The sequence below is a fragment of the Chenopodium quinoa genome, unplaced genomic scaffold (genome assembly GCF_001683475.1).
Source record: "Chenopodium quinoa cultivar QQ74 unplaced genomic scaffold, ASM168347v1, whole genome shotgun sequence".
Classification (NCBI taxonomy): Eukaryota; Viridiplantae; Streptophyta; class Magnoliopsida; order Caryophyllales; family Amaranthaceae; genus Chenopodium; species Chenopodium quinoa.
The window spans coordinates 8535625-8555554 of NW_018742204.1; the positions used below are offsets into that span (position 1 = coordinate 8535625).

The window sequence follows — 19930 nt, forward strand, 5'->3', positions numbered from 1 at the left end:
CTTAACTAATCATCGCAACATAAAGAAAACCTAAACATGCATCTAACAAATAATTCACATGTATATAAGCATAAAATATAAAGCAAAATTATAGATGCATATTGGCAACTAGCATGACCCCTTGAATTCTTCAAATCTTCAAAAGGTCTTCATTTGCAATTCAAGGCTTTGTCTTCCAAGATACGCCGTTTTCAAGACTTAACCAAACTATGCAAATACTAGTGTCTACGACTAGGAATAATATAAATATTAAGGTACAAAAATACTTAACGGTGCGTAGACTGTATTTAGATTTACAAAAATACATAACGGCACGTAATCCGTATTTTCTATCCTAATCGGGTCCCACTAGTTGCCATTTCGTAAAACCTGTGAGAGAGAATATATATTCCATTCATCAATTCACTATTTGTGAATGACCCATGCAATTTACAATATCAAACAAGTAAAATGCATTAAAATAATGTGCGCACTAGTAACTAATCTAGGTGGTTAATCCGATTAACACGCCTAATTATAACTAGTCAAAGTTGTTTAACCGATTATGTAATTTGTCGTCATTAATTAATTGAAGCTCCCACTAAATTCCGCATTTCCTTTAATTAATCCAATTAATTAAGTCGGTAGCACCCAAACTTGTCAAAATAAAATTTTGCCAATGCCGCTCAAAACCGAGGCCTAGCCACCCAAAATTTTAATTAAAATAAAAAAAATTAATTAAAATAAATAAAACGGCAAAATAAGCAATATTAAGCCAACCACATTTAAAGTGGCTTTCGCTTTAAGCGTTTTGCCAAGGAAACTCGAATAATCGCGGCTCATGCAAACCAAACATACTATGGCTATTCACCTCACCGCACCAAGCATATGCACACACAAAAAACTCCGCACACACGGCTCGCGGCAAGCAGCCATGGGCTGCTGCCATTGCCGCACGCACGCGCACGCACAACCATGGCTGATGCGGCCGTGTGCTGCTGCCGCGCGTGTGGTCACACGCAAGGCGGGGCAACCACCTTGGCAGCCACATGCGGGCTGCTATGCAGCCCGGCTAGCCAAGGGTGGTTCTTTGCCTCGTTTTGCGTGCCATAGCCTCGGGATTTGATCCCATTTCGCGAGACATAATTAATTAATTCTAAATTAATTTTAGATTTAACTTAATGAGCAAAAAATAAAAATTTTAAACAAGTCTAAATTAATAAAATTTCAAAGTGCAAATAACCAAAATAATTCCAAGAACCATTCTTAATTAAATTGGTTTAGCTTAGTGCAATAACAAAGTTGAGGCTATTTCTGACTTTGAATTTAATCAATTTAAATTAAACTTGAGAATTTGACAAAGTAAGGGGAAGTTGGAAAAATATGAACTTTAATGTTCAAATGAAAATTCCAACATCTAAATTTGTGAATCCTTGAAAATTATATCTTCCATCATGAAGATAACCAAATTTCTATCACAAAAATTGAAACTTTATGTTTCCAATCAACTCTAAATGATTAAAACAACAAAGTTTAACACAAAATAACATGGAATTTAGTGGTTTTTAAAGTTTCAATCACTTATCACAAATAAAGATTGAATCTTTAACACTTAGGAAGCCTCAAAACAAAAATTTTCACACTAAAAAGCAACTAGTTTGCAATTATGTGAAGCTAAATCAACCTTTAAGCATCAAATACTACCAGGTGTGCTTTAAGGGGACTTAAAAATGCAGAAAATAATGCAAATAATCAACCACATAATCAACAAGTTATGCCATTAATTTCAAGGTTAGAAAAGACTTAAAAATTTTCGTCAAAAACAAAAAATCCTTCGAAAAAGGCATTTTTGGTCAGAATTTGGGATAAAAACCTTTCCAGAACACCTTTTCCACCCAAAATTCACTATTTTTGAGCGAAAATCTGGGTTCTGGGCCAAATTCGACATGAAAAACGGGATTAAAATAAGTAAAACCGAGCTACTAATCTAATTAGCAACTTAAACCAGAAATATAAGCCAAAATAAACCTTGAAAAACATGATTATAAAAATAAACGAGCGGGGCTCTAATACCGCTGTTGGGATTTGGTGAGTCCGACTCACCGCGGAAACAACATAACCCCGACCCAAGGAACCACTCGTAATTAATAAAACCATAAAGCATAAATAAATAAGCACAAGAGAAGGAAGAACGAATCATACCCTTAAAGCGAGCTTCGCCCTCTCAAAACGGGCTCTTACTTGAAAGCCTTGAGCACCGCAAATGCAATGCCTCCAACGGTATCCACCCACAAAGGACGAACACGACTTTTTAGGTCCGCTACCTTGGAGTTAGCAAGGTCCGACCAAAACCCAAGTGTTAATGGAGTTTAAGAGTTTTTCCAAATATGGAATGCTCTTTCTAACTCCCACTCAAGCACTTTACTCCAATTCCCAAGGTTGGTATTTATAGAGGAAAGTATGACTGGGAATTTCTATCCATTCAATGTGGGATCATGAAATTCCACAAATTAATTTAAAGCTAAATTAAATTAAAATTGCAAACTAATAATAAATCTACAAGTGGCATTACCATGTGAAATGGGTTGGTAAGGACCACATGGAGAGTAAGGGACCATACTTGCTCCCCACTCAATACTCTCCTTGTGCCACATGTCCTTACCCACTTGCTCCCATATTCCTCAAGCTTCCCCATAGTGACCGACCCTATGGCCCAGCCACGAGCCCAGCCCGAGCCCAGCCCCGCACTGTGAGGGCTTGCTACTGAGCGTGGCTGCTAGTGCGTGCGCTGCTAGCACGCCTAGCTTGCGGCAGCTAGCTGCTTCACGCACCACGTGCACGCGGCTGCTAGATGCTGTTGTGCGTGGATGCTCGCACGGTGTGCTAGCACGCACCTAGCCAGCCATGCTAGGCTCGGCTTGGTGCGCTTGCTAGCCACCTATGCTTGGACATTTTTGCCCCTAGCATTTGGATGCTCGGGGCACTCCGATGCTAGGGGTATTTCGAGAATATGGTCGATTTATTATTATTTTGCGTGTCTCGTCTTTTCATTTTTTTTTACTCGACTTCTGACGATCGGTTTCGACGCTCCAAGCTCGAATAACCGACGTCTAAATATTTAACACTCGGGCGACGAATTAATTTCTTCCGAATTAATTCGTCGAGTCGGTTCGTATATTTTGCTTGGGTGTGAACCGAAAGGTTCAGTCAAGATTAAGCTTTAATATTAATTGTATTAATATTACTGATCGGAAGCGGCCTCTACCCAGGCATTCCGATCACTTGACCTTACTTAATATATTAGCTTTCTAATAATTCTGAACCCGCTATCAGAATAATACACTTGTTCGAAGGACACCATTCCTTTCAGGTGAGGAGTAGCAGGCTCGCTTCAACGCTTTCTAGGCTAAGGTTAAGGCTGCAGGCGAGACTGGTTTGTTTGATCTCCCTGCTGATCACCCCCGTGTTGGTGGCTGCAAGATTCCTAACCAAGCTATGCTAAACTTGGAAGTTCCTCTCTACCTTGACGTTGCTGCGACTTTTGGAGTGGAGTCCTTGACTGGTGATTAATAAAGGTTATGGCGGCTGTCACCTTCTTACTCTAGTGGTTCCTCTAAGTTTCCTTCACCTAGATCTGTTGTAACTAGGTAGTTTTTGTTAATATCTTTGGGGTGTATAGCCGCAAAATATTATGTTTCCTTGTGTCATCTCAGAATACTTTGTCTTTCGTTGCTGGTGTTCTAGGTGTGGATCCAAGGGTTCTGCTGGGTGAGCTGGGTCCCGTCAACTACCTACACAAGGTAGCACACGTAAACTGTCCTCGTGGATGGCTTGAGGAACCCCGCTCCAAAGCTTAAGTTAGAGAGTGTTTTAGAGAGAGAAAGTGTACTTAGAAAGATGTTGAAAGTATAGTAACTTGACTGTCTAACCTCTTTTCCGTTGTACTTTACCCTCTATTTATAGGCGTACCATCTCATTCGTGGAGAGCTCAGCCTGGTCAGCCCTGCGGACTGACTATAACGGGCTGGTGAGCCCTCCTTTAATTTCTTTCTCGGCAGTGAGTGCGCACCTTGGGGGCTGGGCGATAGTTCAGCGGGAGCTATCCTATACAACTAGCCCTCAAGAGGTGGTATGAGGTCACTCATGCCGACTCTTTGCCTGCAGGTACATTCTTCTTAACTGAGCCCAGCTGGAAGGAGTAGCTCAGCAAGAGCTATCCCCTACAACTAGCCCCTCAAGAGATGGCGTAAAGTTCTTTTCATGCCAGCTGTTCTGAGCGTGTAGCCTTATCGGCCATGGCTCAACGGGTCGTCCGGCTGAATTAACCTGCACACTCCTAGCCCCTTAAGTCTCTAGGGTGTTGATGCGGTCTGGAGACTTGAGAGGTTAGGTTCTGTTATTGTTGACTGTGTTGTCGTATTATTTGTATGGTGACGATGGCTCCGGTCTTGAAGAATGACAAGCTCGCGGAGAGGAATTTTGATCACTCCCAGTGAAGTCTAAGAAATGACGGACTTGCAGAGAGGATTTTCGATCATTCCCGCTGAAGTCTGAGAAATGACGATCTTGCAGAGAGGATTTTCGATCACTCCCGCTAAAGTCTGAGAAATGACGATCTTGCGGAGAGGATTTTCGATCACTCCCGCTGAAGTCTGAGAAATGACGATCTTGCAGACAGGATTTTTGATCACTCCCGTTGAAGTGCTCTTTTTTTTTAGGGCAGGAACTGTATTTGCATGAGTGGGACACGTATTGACGATCCGGGCTATCAGTTTGTTTTTACTGAAGTGACATGGCGGTTTGGCTTTGCCTTTTGTCTAACTTCCCATTTAATTCGTGTTAATTTCATTGTCCCCCCTTTTCACTTATTTCTTTTACTCCTCTCACTTTTTCATCTTCCCTCTTTCATTACTGTGTCATTTCAAAATTTTCGCTCTTTGCTTTTCCTCTTTGAAATGTTCGTGTTCCTCCATTGTTGCGATAAGTTCTTACTTCTCCATCTTTGTTTTTGCCTTAGTTTCCACTTTATTTGTTTTTCCCTCCTTAATTCTTGTTCCTTTACTGATTTATTTCTCCTTTGTTCTTCTAAATTGCAGATTCGAACTTTCGTCTTGCTCGGGCTCTTGTGTTCACCATTGTTGTTGTACTCTGTTGCTTCTGCAACTTTTTCCCTTTAAGGTACTTACTTTTTACCTTTAGTTGTTTGTATTTGCCAAATTTTGCTTCCTTTTGCTTTTTCTTCACAAGATTGCGCCTTTTGATTCCTCCTAATTGTCACTATCTAATTTCTTCTCCTTGTTGTTGTTGTAATTGCATTCTTGATTTTTTCTTCTTATTCCTTCGTTGTTCCTAAATTGATCCTTTGATTTTCTGGTGCCCCTATGCTTTTTCTTCTCTTTGTGGGCATATATTTCCTTGTAGATTTCATAATGTCTGACGCTTCTGACAGTCAGAACATGAGCGAGCCTCAAACTGCCACTGGATTGGATTCCTCTTCCCGATCCTCTCTTTTAGGTGAGCGCCATGCGCACACTTCTCCTATTTCTCCTTCCTCTTCTCCTACCCCTATACAAACTGTTATGCCTCTTGAATTTCCCCCCGCTGCGAGCGGGATGGGTACTGCTGCGTCTGGGTCCGGCAGTAGTCGTCCCGCTGAGGGTAGTGCTTTTCGCCTTTTCCAGCGCAGATCCCGTCCTGATTTCTTTGATCCCTATTGCGAGCGAGTGCTCACGCTGGATGGGATTCCTTTATCCCATCTTACCCGTTTGAGGCTGCGCGCAATGCGCCATAAAATGTTAGCTGACGATGTCAAGGCTAATCCCCCTGACGTGTCTCTTGTTAGCCCTATTCCCCATGTTCAGCCTTTGAACAGTTTTGTCTGGCTTGATGACATGGCTAACATGCATCGATTTGATCATTATGTAGTGCGAGGTGGAAATACTGAGACCCCATCACCGTCTCCTTCCCCAGCTATTCAATCAAGCAGGATGACTGAGTCTCCCGGTGACCGCTCCTATTATGATTGTCAACCCACTTACGTTGTGGAGCTCGTAAAGGAGGGAAAAACTGAATTTTTCTTGGATGACAACTGCTATGGGCCCAAGAACTGTGGGTTGGATTCCAGTTGGCGTAAGGATTCTGAGAGGCTGGATCTGGCTACTATTGGGCAGAAATTCTATGGTTTTGGGGAGGGTTACGAGCTAGTTCTCCCTGCTGATGGTGCGAAGTTATCAGCTCCTCCTGCAGGTCATATTGCTATGTTTGCTTCGCAGCTGGATTTGGGTTTGAGGTTTCCCCTGGACCCTACCCTGGAGAAGTTACTTCGCGCCTTCAATATTTGTATATCCTTGGTGCATCCTGCTTCCCTTAACACCTTGATCTGCTTGTTGTGGTTTTTAAGATTTTGAAGGTATCCTGAGTCCCTACACTTGTTTAAGTCTCTTATGAGCCTGAAGAGATCTGCTTCTGGGACTGAGTCGGGGTGGTACTATGGTGCTCCTAAGGAGAGTAGGGTCTTGTCCTACCCAAAACTTGGTCGTTTCAGGGATTAGACTGGGAATTTTTTCAAGGTGAAGGTGCCTTCCAACTTTGTTGCCCCGCGCAACTTCAGAGAGATCCGTACCAACATGGATGGGGTCACATTCTCCCCCTCTGAGCCTGCCCATGAGACAGAAGCTTTTGAGGCTCTGCAGGGAGCGGGAACTGGTGACTCTAAATTCCCTATGGTCTGGCTGCCCAACTCTATCTATATTGTGGGCAACGAGTAGCTTTCTACAATGCGTTTGTGCCGTACGCATGAGTCTGGTATGTTTTTCTGCTTTCTACCCTTTCTTTTTCTTCCTCGTCTCCTCTTCCTTTCTTCTTTTCTTTATCGTTTTTGCTTTGTTTTTGTCTCTTTGCCTTATTTGATTTTTTTGCAGTTTTTCTTTTCAAGCTATGACAAGTTGGACAAACGAATGCTTGGGCTGGCTGATAATTGGAAGGACCCTTTGACTACTACTCTTGAGAATCCTCCTCAGCTTTTTGATACGCTGCAGATTTTTGCGGGCTCTCTGAAGGGTGAAGTGTGTTTGGCTCCTACTGAGCTGCGGGCTGTCGTTGGCACAACGGCTACTGGTGAGCACGCTGGGTCCAGCCGCGTTGAGCCTGAGCCTTTGTCCTCTACTGTTGGGGGTAGGCATTAGACTCGGCTTGCCCCTTGAAAGGTGGCTTCAGAATCTGAGGCGTTTGTGGCGCCTACTGCTTCTCCTGAGAAGCAGTCTGTCGCGGCTTCCAGTCGGGTGGCACCTTAGACTTCTGCTGCCAAAAGACAACGTGATCAAGCTTCTGATGAACCAAAGGCTACTGCCGATGATTTTGCTGATAGTGTTCTCCAGTTTCCCTATTAGGGGGTTGAGACCACTGCTGCGGGTGAAAAACCCGTTTCCTCTACTGAGCATGTTCTGCTCTTTCCTTCTTCTATTGATGATGTTACCGCTGCGAAGGATACTGCTGTTCCTTTTGTTGCAGCCACTGACTTTCAGCTCCCTGACGAGACTGTCATGGAACTTCCTAGAATTCCGCCGCGTCCCTATGGGCTGAGAGGGTGGCTTCGAAGTGCTTCAAGGGATGGGCTCTCCCGGGCAGGGGGTTCTCACCAGCAGGATCGTCTAGTTATCGACTTGGAGGATGATTGAATGTCCTCTGCCCCTGCTAGAGATGAGCCCGAAGCGAAAAAGGCTCGCACTTCTCTTGGTCCAGACCCTCTTGCATCTACATCTGCCAACACTGGGCTTCCAGGTGGGAATGCAGATGGGGGAGACACTCAGAACTTCAGTGAACTTAACCGCTGTGTTCACCAATTCTTGAGTGATGCCTTTGAGAACCCTCTGTCTGCGACCTCGCTTTCTACTGGAGGGACTTTCCGCCCTACTGGGGCTATTGAGTTTGCCGAGGTCCTTATTGATGTTCATCTCCGCCTAATACTCTACCCTACTGGAGCTGAGAATGCTCCTTTTAGGCCCCTGATGAATGTAAGGGCTGACGAGTCTTTGTTTGTGGACGACCCTCAGAAGGGTGGTACCTTGGGGTACCGCTTGACTCAAGGGGTTCGTCTTCCTGCGGATTCTACGCACAGCTTAGTCAACCTCCCAGCTACTATGGCCTGCCATGACCTGCAGAAGGTTAGTTTCTGCTTTTGGTCTTTCTCTTTTTCATTTTAGCCTTTCTTTTCTTCTCTTTTTATTTTGTTGCTACTGTCTTGTTTTATTTTTATTGTTTGTTAACTTTTTCTTTGGCTCACTCCTCCTTTCCTCTACTTTTCTTGCAGCTTGTTATGTCCGTGGGAGATTTGTCCAACGCTCTGCTGTCAGTGGAGAAGGAGTATCAGAATCAGGGCATAACTCTTTCTCAAAAGAATTTTAAGGTTCAACGAGCTCAGGCTGAGATGGATGCTAAGGCCAATGAGGTGACTCCACTGAGGGAGAGGGCGAACGCCCTGCAGCTCTATTTGGGAGAATTTCAGCTAACTCAGACCAAGTTGAAGAGCTGCGAAGAGCAGTTGGGGACCTCTCAAGCCAAGGTGCGGACGTTGGAGGCGAAAATTGCAGGTCTGCGAACTGCGCATACTGCTGAGCTGGAAGTTGCTAGGAAAGAGGCACTCAAATCTTTTGCGCTCTCCCCTGCTTTTACTAAGCTATTGGCTGATCCCCATGATGGTGGATGGGAAGCCGCGGCTTGGTGCGTTAGCAGTTTGTATGGTGAAGGTGAGGAGCAACAGGCTTGCTTCAACGCTTTCTAGGCTAAGGTTGAAGCTACAGGCGAGGCTAGCTTGTTTAACCTCCCTCCTGATCATCCCCGTACTGCTGGCTGCAAGATTCCCAACCAAGTTGTGCTGAACTTGGAGGTTCCTCTCTAGCCTGACGTTGTTGCGACTATTGGAGTGGAGTCCTTGACTGATGATCAATAAAGGTTATGGCGGCTGTCACCTTCTTACTCTAGTGGTTCCTATGAGTTTCCTTCACCCAGATCTGTTGTAACTAGGTAGTTTTTGTTACTATCTTTGGGGTGTATAGCCGCCAAAGATTATGTTTCCTTGTGTGTTTTCAGAATACTTTGTCTTTTGTTGCTGGGTCTGCCCAGCCTAACTTGAATTTGTGCTCTCCTCACTTTACTTGCTGAGTGTTTCCTTGTCCTGGTGGACGAGGGCTGAGCTTTATCTATACTGTAACTGACCTGCTGGATGTTTACTCTGCCTTGGGGGATAGGGGTTCAGCTTTATATTGTATGCACTTTGTAATCTTCTTCTGCAGTTTTGCCTGCTATTTATTTCATTGTTTGCACGTTTGCCTGGAACTGAGCATTTCTTAGTAGTATCCAGATCTTTTACCATGGCAGCATCTTTATTACATTTGGTGAAGCCTTGTAGGTTGGGCCTCCCTGACTTCTTGATTTGGCTGCTTTGCGCTTTTCTACTTCTTTATTCTCTGCTGTGCTTTGGCGAATTTTATTCTTCCTCCTCTATTCGCTTTAAGTGCTTATGTATTGTGCACTCTATTTAGCTCTGATCAGAGGTTTGCCTGCGCGCTAATTAGTTTATTCGATTGCGCGTTATTTAGTCTGCCCTTGTTGAGACTTATTTGTGTCGCTCAACTTTTTTGTCTACTCCTTTTATGTCATTCAGCTTGTTTTGGTGTGACTTATTTGTGTTGTTCAGCTTGTTTATGTTGCGACTTGTCATTTTGTGAGATGTCATTCAGCTTGTTTTGCTGTAACTTATTTATGTCGTTCAGCTTGTTTATGCCGCGACTTGTCATTTTGTGCCTACTTACTTCTTTTCGTAAGGGCTTGTTGTATGGTTGTCTCCTCCTTTCCTCTCCCCCTCAAAGAGATGAGCTAAGTGGGACTAAGAGAGCCTTAGTGTTTCCCACATAGCTCAGTTTTTTCTTTTCCCCTTTTCTCTCCTTCTCAAGCTGAACGTCAGACTTCCCCCTCAAGTGTCCCTGAGGTGGTGCCCTGTTTTGCTTTGAGCAGGTGAAGTGAGGTTTTAGGGAGGGATGCTTTTACTTTTCCACTTTGCGCTAGAGTGCTTCTTGCCTCTAACACTTTATTATTATTCTTGTCTGACTTCTGCATGTAAGCATATGATGCTTGGGCATAACATATTAAAAAAATTTACGCAACATACTCCTCACATAGAGGCTTGTATTTCATTTAACAAAAATGGCTCAAATGCCTTAATTAACATAACATGGACTGAATAAAAGTTTATCGAAGTTGAAACAACTATATTTGTTTTTTCAGGATATTTAAACAAAATACTTCTTTAATATATCAGCATTGAAATTGTTCCTTAAGGCCTGACCTTCTTGATCTGCAAGGAGGAATGCTCCTAGTCCAACCTGCTCGTCAATGATGAAATGGCCTTCCCAGTTTGCTGACAGCTTTCCATGTTGATTTCCTCTTCCCACTATTACTGTCCTTCTAAGGACTAAGTCTCCGGGCAGGAGCTCTCTTTGCTTGACCCTCTTGTTAAAATCTTTTGAAATCCTAATCTTCTAGGTTGCCAGCTTGAGAGCTGCTTTTATCCTTACTTCTGGCAGGAAATCTAGCTCTTCCAGCATGCGCTTTTCGTTTCCTTGTTGCTCACAGTGTTGTATCCTCAGGCTGGGGATTTGCACTTCCACTAGGACAACTGCGTTAGCCTCGTAGGCCAGGGTGAAGGGGCTTTTACAAGTGGCCTCCTTCTCAGTAGTCCTGTTTGCCCACAAGACTTCTGGGACTAGGTCTGCCCATAGGCCTTTGTATTCCTCCGGCTTCTTTTGCAAGGCTGTTAGGAACAACTTGTTTGCTGCTTCTGCCTGGCTATGGCTCTGCGGGTGGCAGACTGAGGCACTTGCATACTTGGTGCCTATGTCCCCCATGTAGTCCTTTATGGTGTCACAGACGAATTGACATCCATGATCGAAGACTATGCACTATGGCACACCGAATCTTGTGATGATGTTTTTCCATATGTATGTCCTGACTTGGGCTTCCTTTATGTATTTAGTGGGTTCAGCTTCTATCAACTTTGTAAAGTAATCTATTGCCACAATGAGATACTTCCTGCCTGCTGACCCAGTGGTGAAAGGTCTCAATATTCCATTCCCTACTGAGCAAACGGGAGAGGATTGGAGTTAGATCATTTGCTGGCTGGTTTATGACTAATGAATACTTTTGACACTTGTCGCATTTTTTCACATATAGTTGGCCAATATGCCCCCCTTCTTAGGACTTCTACTCCCAATGCCTTTCCACCAATGTGGTTAGAGCATATTCCTAAGTGGGCTTCTTCCATAATGCCCTCCTGCTCTCACTCTGGGATACACTTCAGTAGTGGCTTTGAGAAGCCTTTTTTGTTGAGTTCCCCATTTATCACCACATACCAGTTGGCGTCCTTCTTCACCTTCTTAGCCTGCACTTCATCATCGGGCAGTGAACCGTGAACTTTGTACGCCAGGATGTCTGAGAACCAGGCTCTCTGCCTTTCAATGCATTTTATCTGCTCCTTTTTAGTAATGTTGCTTTCCTTTAGGACTTCAACCATCACTGTCCTTGCGAGGCTCTGTAATGTGGAACTGGCTAACTTAGATAAAACGTCCGCCTAAGAGTTTCCTGCTCTAGGAACCAAGTCTATCTGGAAGTGGACTAGCTGGGCTGCCAGCTCCTTTACCTTGGTTACATATTTCAGCATGGCGGCTTCCCTAATCTCGTACGCTCCCTGCAGTTGGCTGGCAACGAGCTGAGAATCAGTTTGCAGGTGTACTTTGCGGGCTCCAGCTGTGAGGCTCATACGCAGGCCTGTCAGCGCCGCTTCGTACTCCGCTTCCTTTTTTGATGTTTTAAACTTGAACTTTATGGCATACTCGAATATGTTTCCTTCTGGAGACGTCATTATGACTCCTGCTCCACTCCCCGTTTGGGCTGAGGACCCTTCTACTTCCACCTTCCAAACCCCAATATCATCTTCTTTCTCTTCATAGGAGGCTTCCACTATGAAGTCCGCTAAGTCTTGTGCCTTAATGGCTGCCCTAGGTTTGACCTCGAATTCGTACTTAGAAAGTTCAATTTCCCACTTTAGAAGTCTGCCTGATGCATCCTTTTTTTGTAACGGTTTCTCCAGTGGGTGGTTTCTGAGGATTTCTATTACATGTGCATCAAAATATGGTTTTAGTTTCCTTGTTGTTGTGACTACTGCAAAGGCCAGCTTTTCTACCAATGGGTACCTTTGCTCTGCCTCAGTCAGCACATGGCTCACGAAGTATATTGGCCTTTGTTGCTTTTGTCTTTCCACCAACAGAACGGCTGCGATTGTCTATATTGACGCAGAGATGTACATCTGTAGCTTTTCCCTTAGCGCCGGGCTGATCATTGTTGGAAGCTTAGTCAGATGCTCCTTAATACCCTCAAAGGCTTCTTTTTCTTTAGCTCCCCACTTAAATTCTCTGTTCCCTTTCAATAGCTGATAGAATGACAAAGCCTTATCCGCTAACTTGCTGATGAACCTGGTCAGCGCGGCAATCCTGCCCGTCAACGGCATGATATCCTTGATGCACTTAGGCTCAGGCAGGCTGAGGACTGCTTCGACCTCTTCTGGATTGGCGTCTATCCCTCTCTCGCTGATCAGAAAACCCAAGAACTTTCCCGAGCTCACTCTAAAGACACATTTCTTCGGGTTGACTTTGATTTTATACTTGTTCAGGGTGGCAAATGTTTCCTCCAAGTCCATGATATGCCCTGCCTGCGTGACGCTCTAAATAATTGAGTCGTCAACGTATACTTCAACATTTCTACCCTTCTGGTGAAGGAACACTCTACCCATTGCAATATGAAAGCTTGCCCCAACATTATTTAGCCCGAAGGGCATAGCTATGTAATTATACACTCCCCCTTCGGTGATGAACGTGGTTTTCTGCCGGTCTGGTTCATGTAGGCTGATCTGATGGTATCCTGAGAAGGCGTCCATAAAGCTTAGTAGGGCGTGCTCGCTGGTTAAGTCTACTAGCTGATCAATCCGCGGCAGCGGGTGATAGTCTTTTGGGCATGCCTTATTGAGATTTGTGAAATCAACACACATTCTCCACTGGCCATTTGCTTTCTTCACAATGACCACGTTGGCTAACCACTCTGGGTAGTTAGAAGGTTCAATGAATCCTGCCTCCAAGAGTTTTTCTACCTCCTCCCGGGTTGCTTGATTCTTCTCCGTGGAAAAGCTTCGCCTTTTCTGCCTAACTGGCTTAATATCCTCCTTCACATTCAGCCTGTGTACCATGACTGCAGGGTCAATTACGGGCATCTCATCTACGAAAAATGCGAAAATATCCTTGTTCTCAGCTCTATGAGGTGTACCCCTACTCCTGGATCAATGTCTTTTCCAATTTTCACCGTCCTCAAGGGGTCACCTTCTGTGAGCTCGACTGTGACATGCTCCCCACTTGGGAGTGGTCTAGCCATCTCCTCTTTTACAGGCTCGAAGTTTTCCATTACTAACATCTGTTTATCCTTTTCCTTGTGATATTCTTAACGCTTCCTTTTCCTCGACTTCCTCTCAGCCTGCTCAATGGGCCTTCTCTCGGAACCAGGCTCCTTTCTGGTTTTTGCGGGCTGCTTTAGGGCAGTAATGTAACATTGTTGAGCTATCTTCTTACTTCCCATGAGCTTTGCTGACTGTCCCTCATTAGTTGTGTAGGCCATGGCAAGGTGATAGGTGGATACCACCCCCCTATCTTGTGGATGAGCGTTCTTCCCATAATCAAATTGTAGGGTGAGGGAGAGTTTATCACAAGGAACTCTGCTCGAACATCACGCGTTCTTGATCTCTCACCTACTCGGAATGAGAGCGCGATTATGTCTTCCGGGGTAAGCCCTGATCCATTAAACCCGGTGACTTCGTAACTCACCCTCTTTAGATCCTTCTTCTCCAACTTCAGCTTGTTGAACGCGCTGATGTATATGATGTTGGCTTAGCTGCCTCCATCTATCAATATCCTATCCACTTTCCAGTTTGCAATTCTCATTGTCACTACCAGCGGGTCATCATGAGGGTAAGTTATGCCCTTCTGGTCATACTCGTCAAACGTGGCTCGTGGCTGCGGGGGAAGAGGTGGCCACCTACGCTTATCATTGTCGTTTATCTGGTGTATCATTGCACGCAGGTCAGCCCATGCTCTGTTAACTGTTCCCCCATGCATTGGACCCCCGCTAATCACATACACCCTGCCCTCTTGCTTGCCATCTCTTTCTCTGTCCTCGGCTGGACCCCCATGACCTCCTCTGCGGTTAGCGCGGCCTCTTCTATCCTCATCCCTCCTTCTGGGAGGGTCATCGCGCTGCTTAAACTGATTCAAGTACCCTCTCCTGAATAAATCTTCTATGTTATCCTTCAAGTGTGTGCATTCCTCAGTGGTGTGGCCACGGTCCCTATGGAAGTCACGCCACTTGTTGGCATCACGGTTCTTATTAACCATCCTCGGGGGTCTCTGCCACTTATCATCAGCTTTATTTACGCTGAATATATGAGACCTGGAATGGGTTAGTGGGGTATATTGGTCGATCTTCCCAGGCTTTGGCCCTCTCTTTGGATCTGACCTTCTCAGTCCCACTACCCTGTCCGCTTCTCTGCGACTTTGTTCAGCCCTACTCGGCTGGTCCGCCCTGGGTGTGTTCTCTGCCCGGGTGACCTCTGCCCGCTTAACTTAGTCACCGGGTGCTTTCCTACCAGGCATTGCTCTGTCAGTCTCGTCTGCTTTGATGAACTCGTGCGCTTTACCTAGCGCTTCAGCAAGTGTCTTGAGGCTCTTACGCCCCATATACGCTCTGAATGGTGATCCTAGTAGTAAGCCACTCTGCATTTCTAGTAGCGCTACCTCCTGACTTATATTTGGGATGGTTGGCACCTCCTTGTTAAATCTGGTGATAAACTCCCTCAAGGGCACGTCTTTCCCTTGAACTAATGACATCAGCTTGGTTGTCATCTTAGTTCGGTCTACCAGGGTTATGAAATGCTCCATGAACATTCTCTGTAGCTGGTTGTACGAGTATACGGAACATTTGGGAATGGCTCCATACCACTCCGCTGCCAGCCCCTCCAGGGTCGGCGGGAAAGCCTTACACCAGACTAAGTCGATCATAGTGTTAAGTACCATATGGTTCTCAAAAGCTGATATGTGGCTTTTGGGTGTTGTGGTTCCATTGTATCTGCAGCTTGACATCTTTACCTTCTCCATTGGTTCCTCTAGAATCTCCCGGCAAAATGGGGAATCATCTGGAACAACCTGGATTCGCGCTCGTTTGTCTCTCTCTCTGGGCTGGGTCCTCGCTCTAAGGCTGGCGACCTGCTACGAGGGACCCGCTTCTCCGGGCTGGTTCGAGATGGAGTTATTTCTTCCACGCTCCATTCTCGATTCAGGTTACAAGCTTCCAGCTCCAATACCTTCTTCCTCAGCTGAATGAGCTCTTTTTGCTCAGGGGTGAGGGCTGAGGACGCTGACTTCTTCGCTGCGAGCTCCGCAGTTGCCGTTGTCTGTGACGGACTCCCCCCCTTTCCCATATTGGTGAGGACCGCCGTCATTGCAGCCATCTGCTCCTTACTGCACTTATAGAGGTTTTGCAGAATGGCTGGCATATTTACGGGCTGTGGTTTCTTGGTTACAGGTGGTGAAATAATAAGCTCATTGTTCGCGCCTGTTAACGACATTCCGTATTTGAAAATGGAACTGGATCCTGCCGGGTGTACTAGTTTCAACACCGCTTTAGCAGCAGCCGATGTTGATCCGATGAGGTTGGATTTCTACGAGATGGTTGATTTGGGATTTCCAGTGGATCTTTTTTTATCGAGGGTTACTGGGGGTGTTTTTTGTGGTGTTTGGTTGGTCTCATTAGTTTTGGACATTGGTGTCGGTACAGTTTCTTCTCCGGCATTGGTGGTTAGTTAACTAGTCCCTGCTCAGTTGGTAAACCTCAGGTTAGATGATCCTTCCCCTCCTTCTACCGCCAATTGTTCCAAGTGTGGATCCAAGGGTTCTATTGGGTGAGCAGGGTTCCGTCAACTACCTACACAAGGCAGCACACGTAATTTGCCTTCGGAGGTGGCTCGAGGAACCCCGCTCCAAAGCTTAAGTTAGAGAGTGTTTTAGAGAGAGAAAGTGTACTTAGAAAGATGTGTAAAGTATAGTAAATTGAGTGTCTAACCTCTTTTCCGTTGTTCTTTACCCTCTATTTATAGGCGTACCATCTCCTTCGTGGAGAGTTCAGCGCGAGCTGACTTTATCGGGCTGGTGAGCCCTCCTTTAATTGCTTTCTCGGCAGTGAGTGCGCACCTTGGGGGCTGGGCGATAGTTCAGCGGGAGCTATCCTATACAGCTGCGTCTGCCCAGCTTAACTTGAATTTGTGCTTTCTTGACTTTACTTGCTGAGTGTTTCCTTGTCCTGGTGGACGAGGGCTCAACTTTGCATATATTGTAACTGACCTGCTGAATGTTTACTCTTCCCTGGTGGGCAGGGGTTCAGCTTTATATTGTACGCACTTTGTGATCTTCTTTTGCTGTTTTGCCTGCTATTTATTTCGTTGCCTGCACATTTGCCTAGAACTGAGTATTCCATATCAGTATCTAGATCTTTTAGCATAGCAGCTTCTTTATTACATTTGGTGAAGCCTCGTAGGTTGGGCCTCCTTGTCTTCTTGATTTGGCTGCTGAGCGCTTTTTTTCTTCTTTGTTCTCTGCTGTGCTTTGGCAGGAACTTTAGCGAATTTTATTCTTCATGTTCTATTTGTTTTGAGTGTTTATGCATTGTGCACTCTGTTTAACTCTAATAGAGGTTTGCTTGCACGCTGGTTAGTTTATTCGATTGTTGCCTGTCTGGGCGTTATTCCGCTTGCTTTGCTGAGACTTATTTGTGTCAATCAGCTTTCTAATTACTCGTCTTATGTCATTCAGCTTGTTTTGATGCGACTTGTTTTGTGTTGTTCAGCTTGTTTGTGCTGTGACTTGTTTTATTTCTTTCAGCTTGTTTATGCTACGACTTGTTGTTTTGTGCCACTTACTTCTCTTTGTAAGGGCTTATTGTATGTCTATCTCCCCCTTTCCTCTCCCTCTCAAAGAGGTGAGCTAGGTGGGACTAATAGAACCTTAGTGTTGCCCACGTAGCTTATCTTCTTCGTTTCCCTTTATCTCCCCTGCTCAAGTTGAACGTGCTAGGCCTCCCCGAGGTGGCGCCCTGTTTTACTCTGAGCAGGTGAGGTGAGGTCTCAGGGAGGGATGTGTTAATTTTCCACTTTGCGCTGGAGTGCTTTTTTCCTCTAACACTTTATTATTATTCTTGTTTGACTTCTACATGTTAGCATATGATGCTGGGGCATAACACATTAAACAGATTTACGCAACATACTCCTCACGTAGAGGCTTGTATTTCGTTGAATAAAAATGGCTCAAATGCCTTAATTAACATAACATGAACTGAATAAAGGTTTATCAAACTTGAAACAACTATATTTGTTTTTTTCAGGCTATTTAAACAAAATATTTCTTTAACATATCAGCATTGAAACTGTTTCTTAAGACCTAACCTTCTTGATCTGCGAGGAGGAATTCCCCAGGTCCAACCTGCTCGTGAATGATGAAAGGGCCTTCCCAGTTTGCTGACAACTTTCCGTGCTGATTTCCTCTTCCCACTGCTGTTGTCCTTCTAAGGAATAAATCTCCGGGCAGGAGCTCTTTATGCTTGACCCTCTTGTTGAATGCTTTTGAAATCCTGCTCTTCTGGGCTGCCAGCTTAAGAGCTGCTTTTAGCCTTACTTCTGGTAGGAAATCTAGCTCTTCTAGCATGCGCTTTTCGTTTCCTTGTTGCTCATAGTGCTGTATCCTCAGGCAGGGAATTTGCACTTCCACTAGGACGACTACATCAGCCCCATAGGCCAGGGTGAAAGGGCTTTTACCAGTGGACTCCTTCTCAATGGTTTTGTTCGCCCACAAGACCTCTGGGATTAGGTTTTCCCATAGGCCTTTGTATTCATCCAGCTTCCTTTGCAAGCCTGTTAGGATCAGCTTGTTTGCTGCTTCTTCCTGGCCATTACTCTACGGATGGCAGATTGAGGCACTTGCATACTTGGTGCCCATGTCTTCCAGATAATCCTTGATGGTGTCACAATCGAACTGACATCCATGATCAAAGACTAAGCACTGCGGCACACCGAATCTTGTGATGATGTTTTCCTATATGAATGTCCTTACTTGGGCTGCCTTTATGTACTTAGTGGGTTTAGCTTCTATCCACTTTTTAAAGTAATCCACTGCCACGATGAGATACTTCCTGCCCGCTGACCCAGTGGTGAAAGGTCCTATTATGTACATTCCCCACTGAGGAAACGGGATCGGGCTGAGGATTGGAGTTAGATCATTTGCTTGTTTGTTTATAACTGGTGAATACTTTTGACACTTGTCGCATTTTTTCACATATGCTAGCGCGTCTTGCGTGAGAGTTGGCCAGTATGCCCCCCTTCTGAGGACTTCTACTCCCAACGCCTTTCCACCAATGTGGTTAGCACATATTCCCGAGTGGGATTCTTCCATAATGCCTTCCTGCTCCCACTCTAGGATGCACCTCAGCAGTGGTTTTGTAAAGCCTTTCTTGTTGAGCTCCCCATTCATCACCACATACCAATTGGCATCCTTCTTCACCTTCTTAGCATGTACTTCGTCATCAGGCAGCTAGCCATGAACTTTGTACACCAGAATGTTTGAAAACCAAGCCCTCTGCTGCCCAATGCAGTTTACCTGCTCTTTTTCGGTAATACTGCTTTCCTCCAAGACCTCAACCATCAATGTCCTTGTGAGGCTCTGTAACGTGGAACTTGCTAACATAGATAAAGCGTCAGCCTGGGAGTTTCCTGCACTTGGAACTAAGTCTATTTGAAAGTGGATTAGCTGGGCTGCCAGCTCCTTTACTTTAGTTACATATTTCAGCATGGCGGCTTCTCTAAACTCGTACGCTCCCTGCAATTGGCTGGCGACGAGATGAGAATATGTTTGCAGATGTACTTTGCTGGCTCCCGCTGCAATGCTCATACGCAAGCCTACCAGCGCTGCTTCGTACTCTGCTTCGTTTTTTGATGCTTTGAACTTGAACTTTATGGAGTACTCGAATAAATTTCCCTCTGAAGATGTCATTATGACTCCTGCTCCACTTCCCGTTTGGGCTGAGGACCCATCAACTTCCACCTTCCAGACCCGAATATCATCCTCTTTATCCTCATAGGAGGCTTCCACTATGAATTCCGCTAAGGCTTGTGCCTTAATGGCTGCCCTAGGTTTGACCTCGAATTCGTACTTAGAAAGTTCAATTGCCCACTTTAGGAGTCTGCCTGATGTATCCATTTTCTGTAACGCTTTTTCTAGTGGGTAATTTGTGAGGATTTGTATTACGTGCGCGTCAAAATATGGTTTTAGTTTCCTTGATGTTGTGACCACTGCGAAAGCCAGCTTCTCTACCAATGGGTACCTTTTTTCTGCCTCAGTCAACACATTGCTCACGAAGTATATTGGCCTTTGCTGCTTTTGTCTTTCCACCAGTAGAACGACTGTGATTGTATGTATTGACGCAGAGATGTACAGTTGCAACTTTTCCCTCAGCTTTGGGCTGACCATTGTTGGGAGCTTAATCAGATGCTCCTTGTTGAAGCATAAAGGTTTTGATGATGAGGAATTTAAACTAAAGCAAACTCGACTAATAAAGGTTTTCAAGTGTTTGATTAGTTTAGGTGAAGTTGATCATGGTCATGGAAGAAGTAGCTTGAACTAAGAAGACATGAAGAGATCTTTATCAAAGAAGTTAAACAAATTAGAAGAAATGTTCTCTAACAAGAACTAAGTTCCCTAACAGGAACGTTCCCTAACAGGAACTTGAAGACATCAAGCTTAAGTTCTTTGGTGGAACT

The 19930-nt window shown here is 44.9% G+C and overlaps 2 protein-coding genes across 2 annotated transcripts; both read right to left on the minus strand.

Moving 5' to 3' along the window:
• Positions 1-14693: 14693 nt before the first annotated feature.
• Positions 14694-15224, minus strand: LOC110721044. Its single transcript, XM_021900188.1, has one exon. The coding sequence runs from the start codon at positions 15222-15224 to the stop codon at positions 14694-14696; it is 531 nt and encodes a 176-aa protein (XP_021755880.1).
• A 2334-nt stretch (positions 15225-17558) lies between these two features.
• LOC110721126 lies at positions 17559-19640 on the minus strand. Its single transcript, XM_021900283.1, has 3 exons — positions 18771-19640; positions 18228-18704; positions 17559-18071 (listed from the first exon to the last, which is right to left on the minus strand). The coding sequence occupies exons 1-3, from the start codon at positions 19638-19640 to the stop codon at positions 17559-17561; spliced, it is 1860 nt and encodes a 619-aa protein (XP_021755975.1).
• Positions 19641-19930: the final 290 nt, after the last annotated feature.

Excerpts from the sequence above, each read along its gene's own strand:
- LOC110721044 (XM_021900188.1), bottom strand. The coding sequence starts at position 15,224 with ATGGAGAAGGTAAAGATGTCAAGCTGCAGATACAATGGAACCACAACA.
- LOC110721126 (XM_021900283.1), bottom strand. The coding sequence starts at position 19,640 with ATGGTCAGCCCAAAGCTGAGGGAAAAGTTGCAACTGTACATCTCTGCG. Across the intron at positions 18,705-18,770 it reads GTATTACCGAAAAAGAGCAG|CTGCCTGATGACGAAGTACA; the intron begins GTAAACTGCATT and ends GTTCATGGCTAG. Across the intron at positions 18,072-18,227 it reads AGTACATAAAGGCAGCCCAA|AGTAATGGCCAGGAAGAAGC; the intron begins GTAAGGACATTC and ends TGCCATCCGTAG.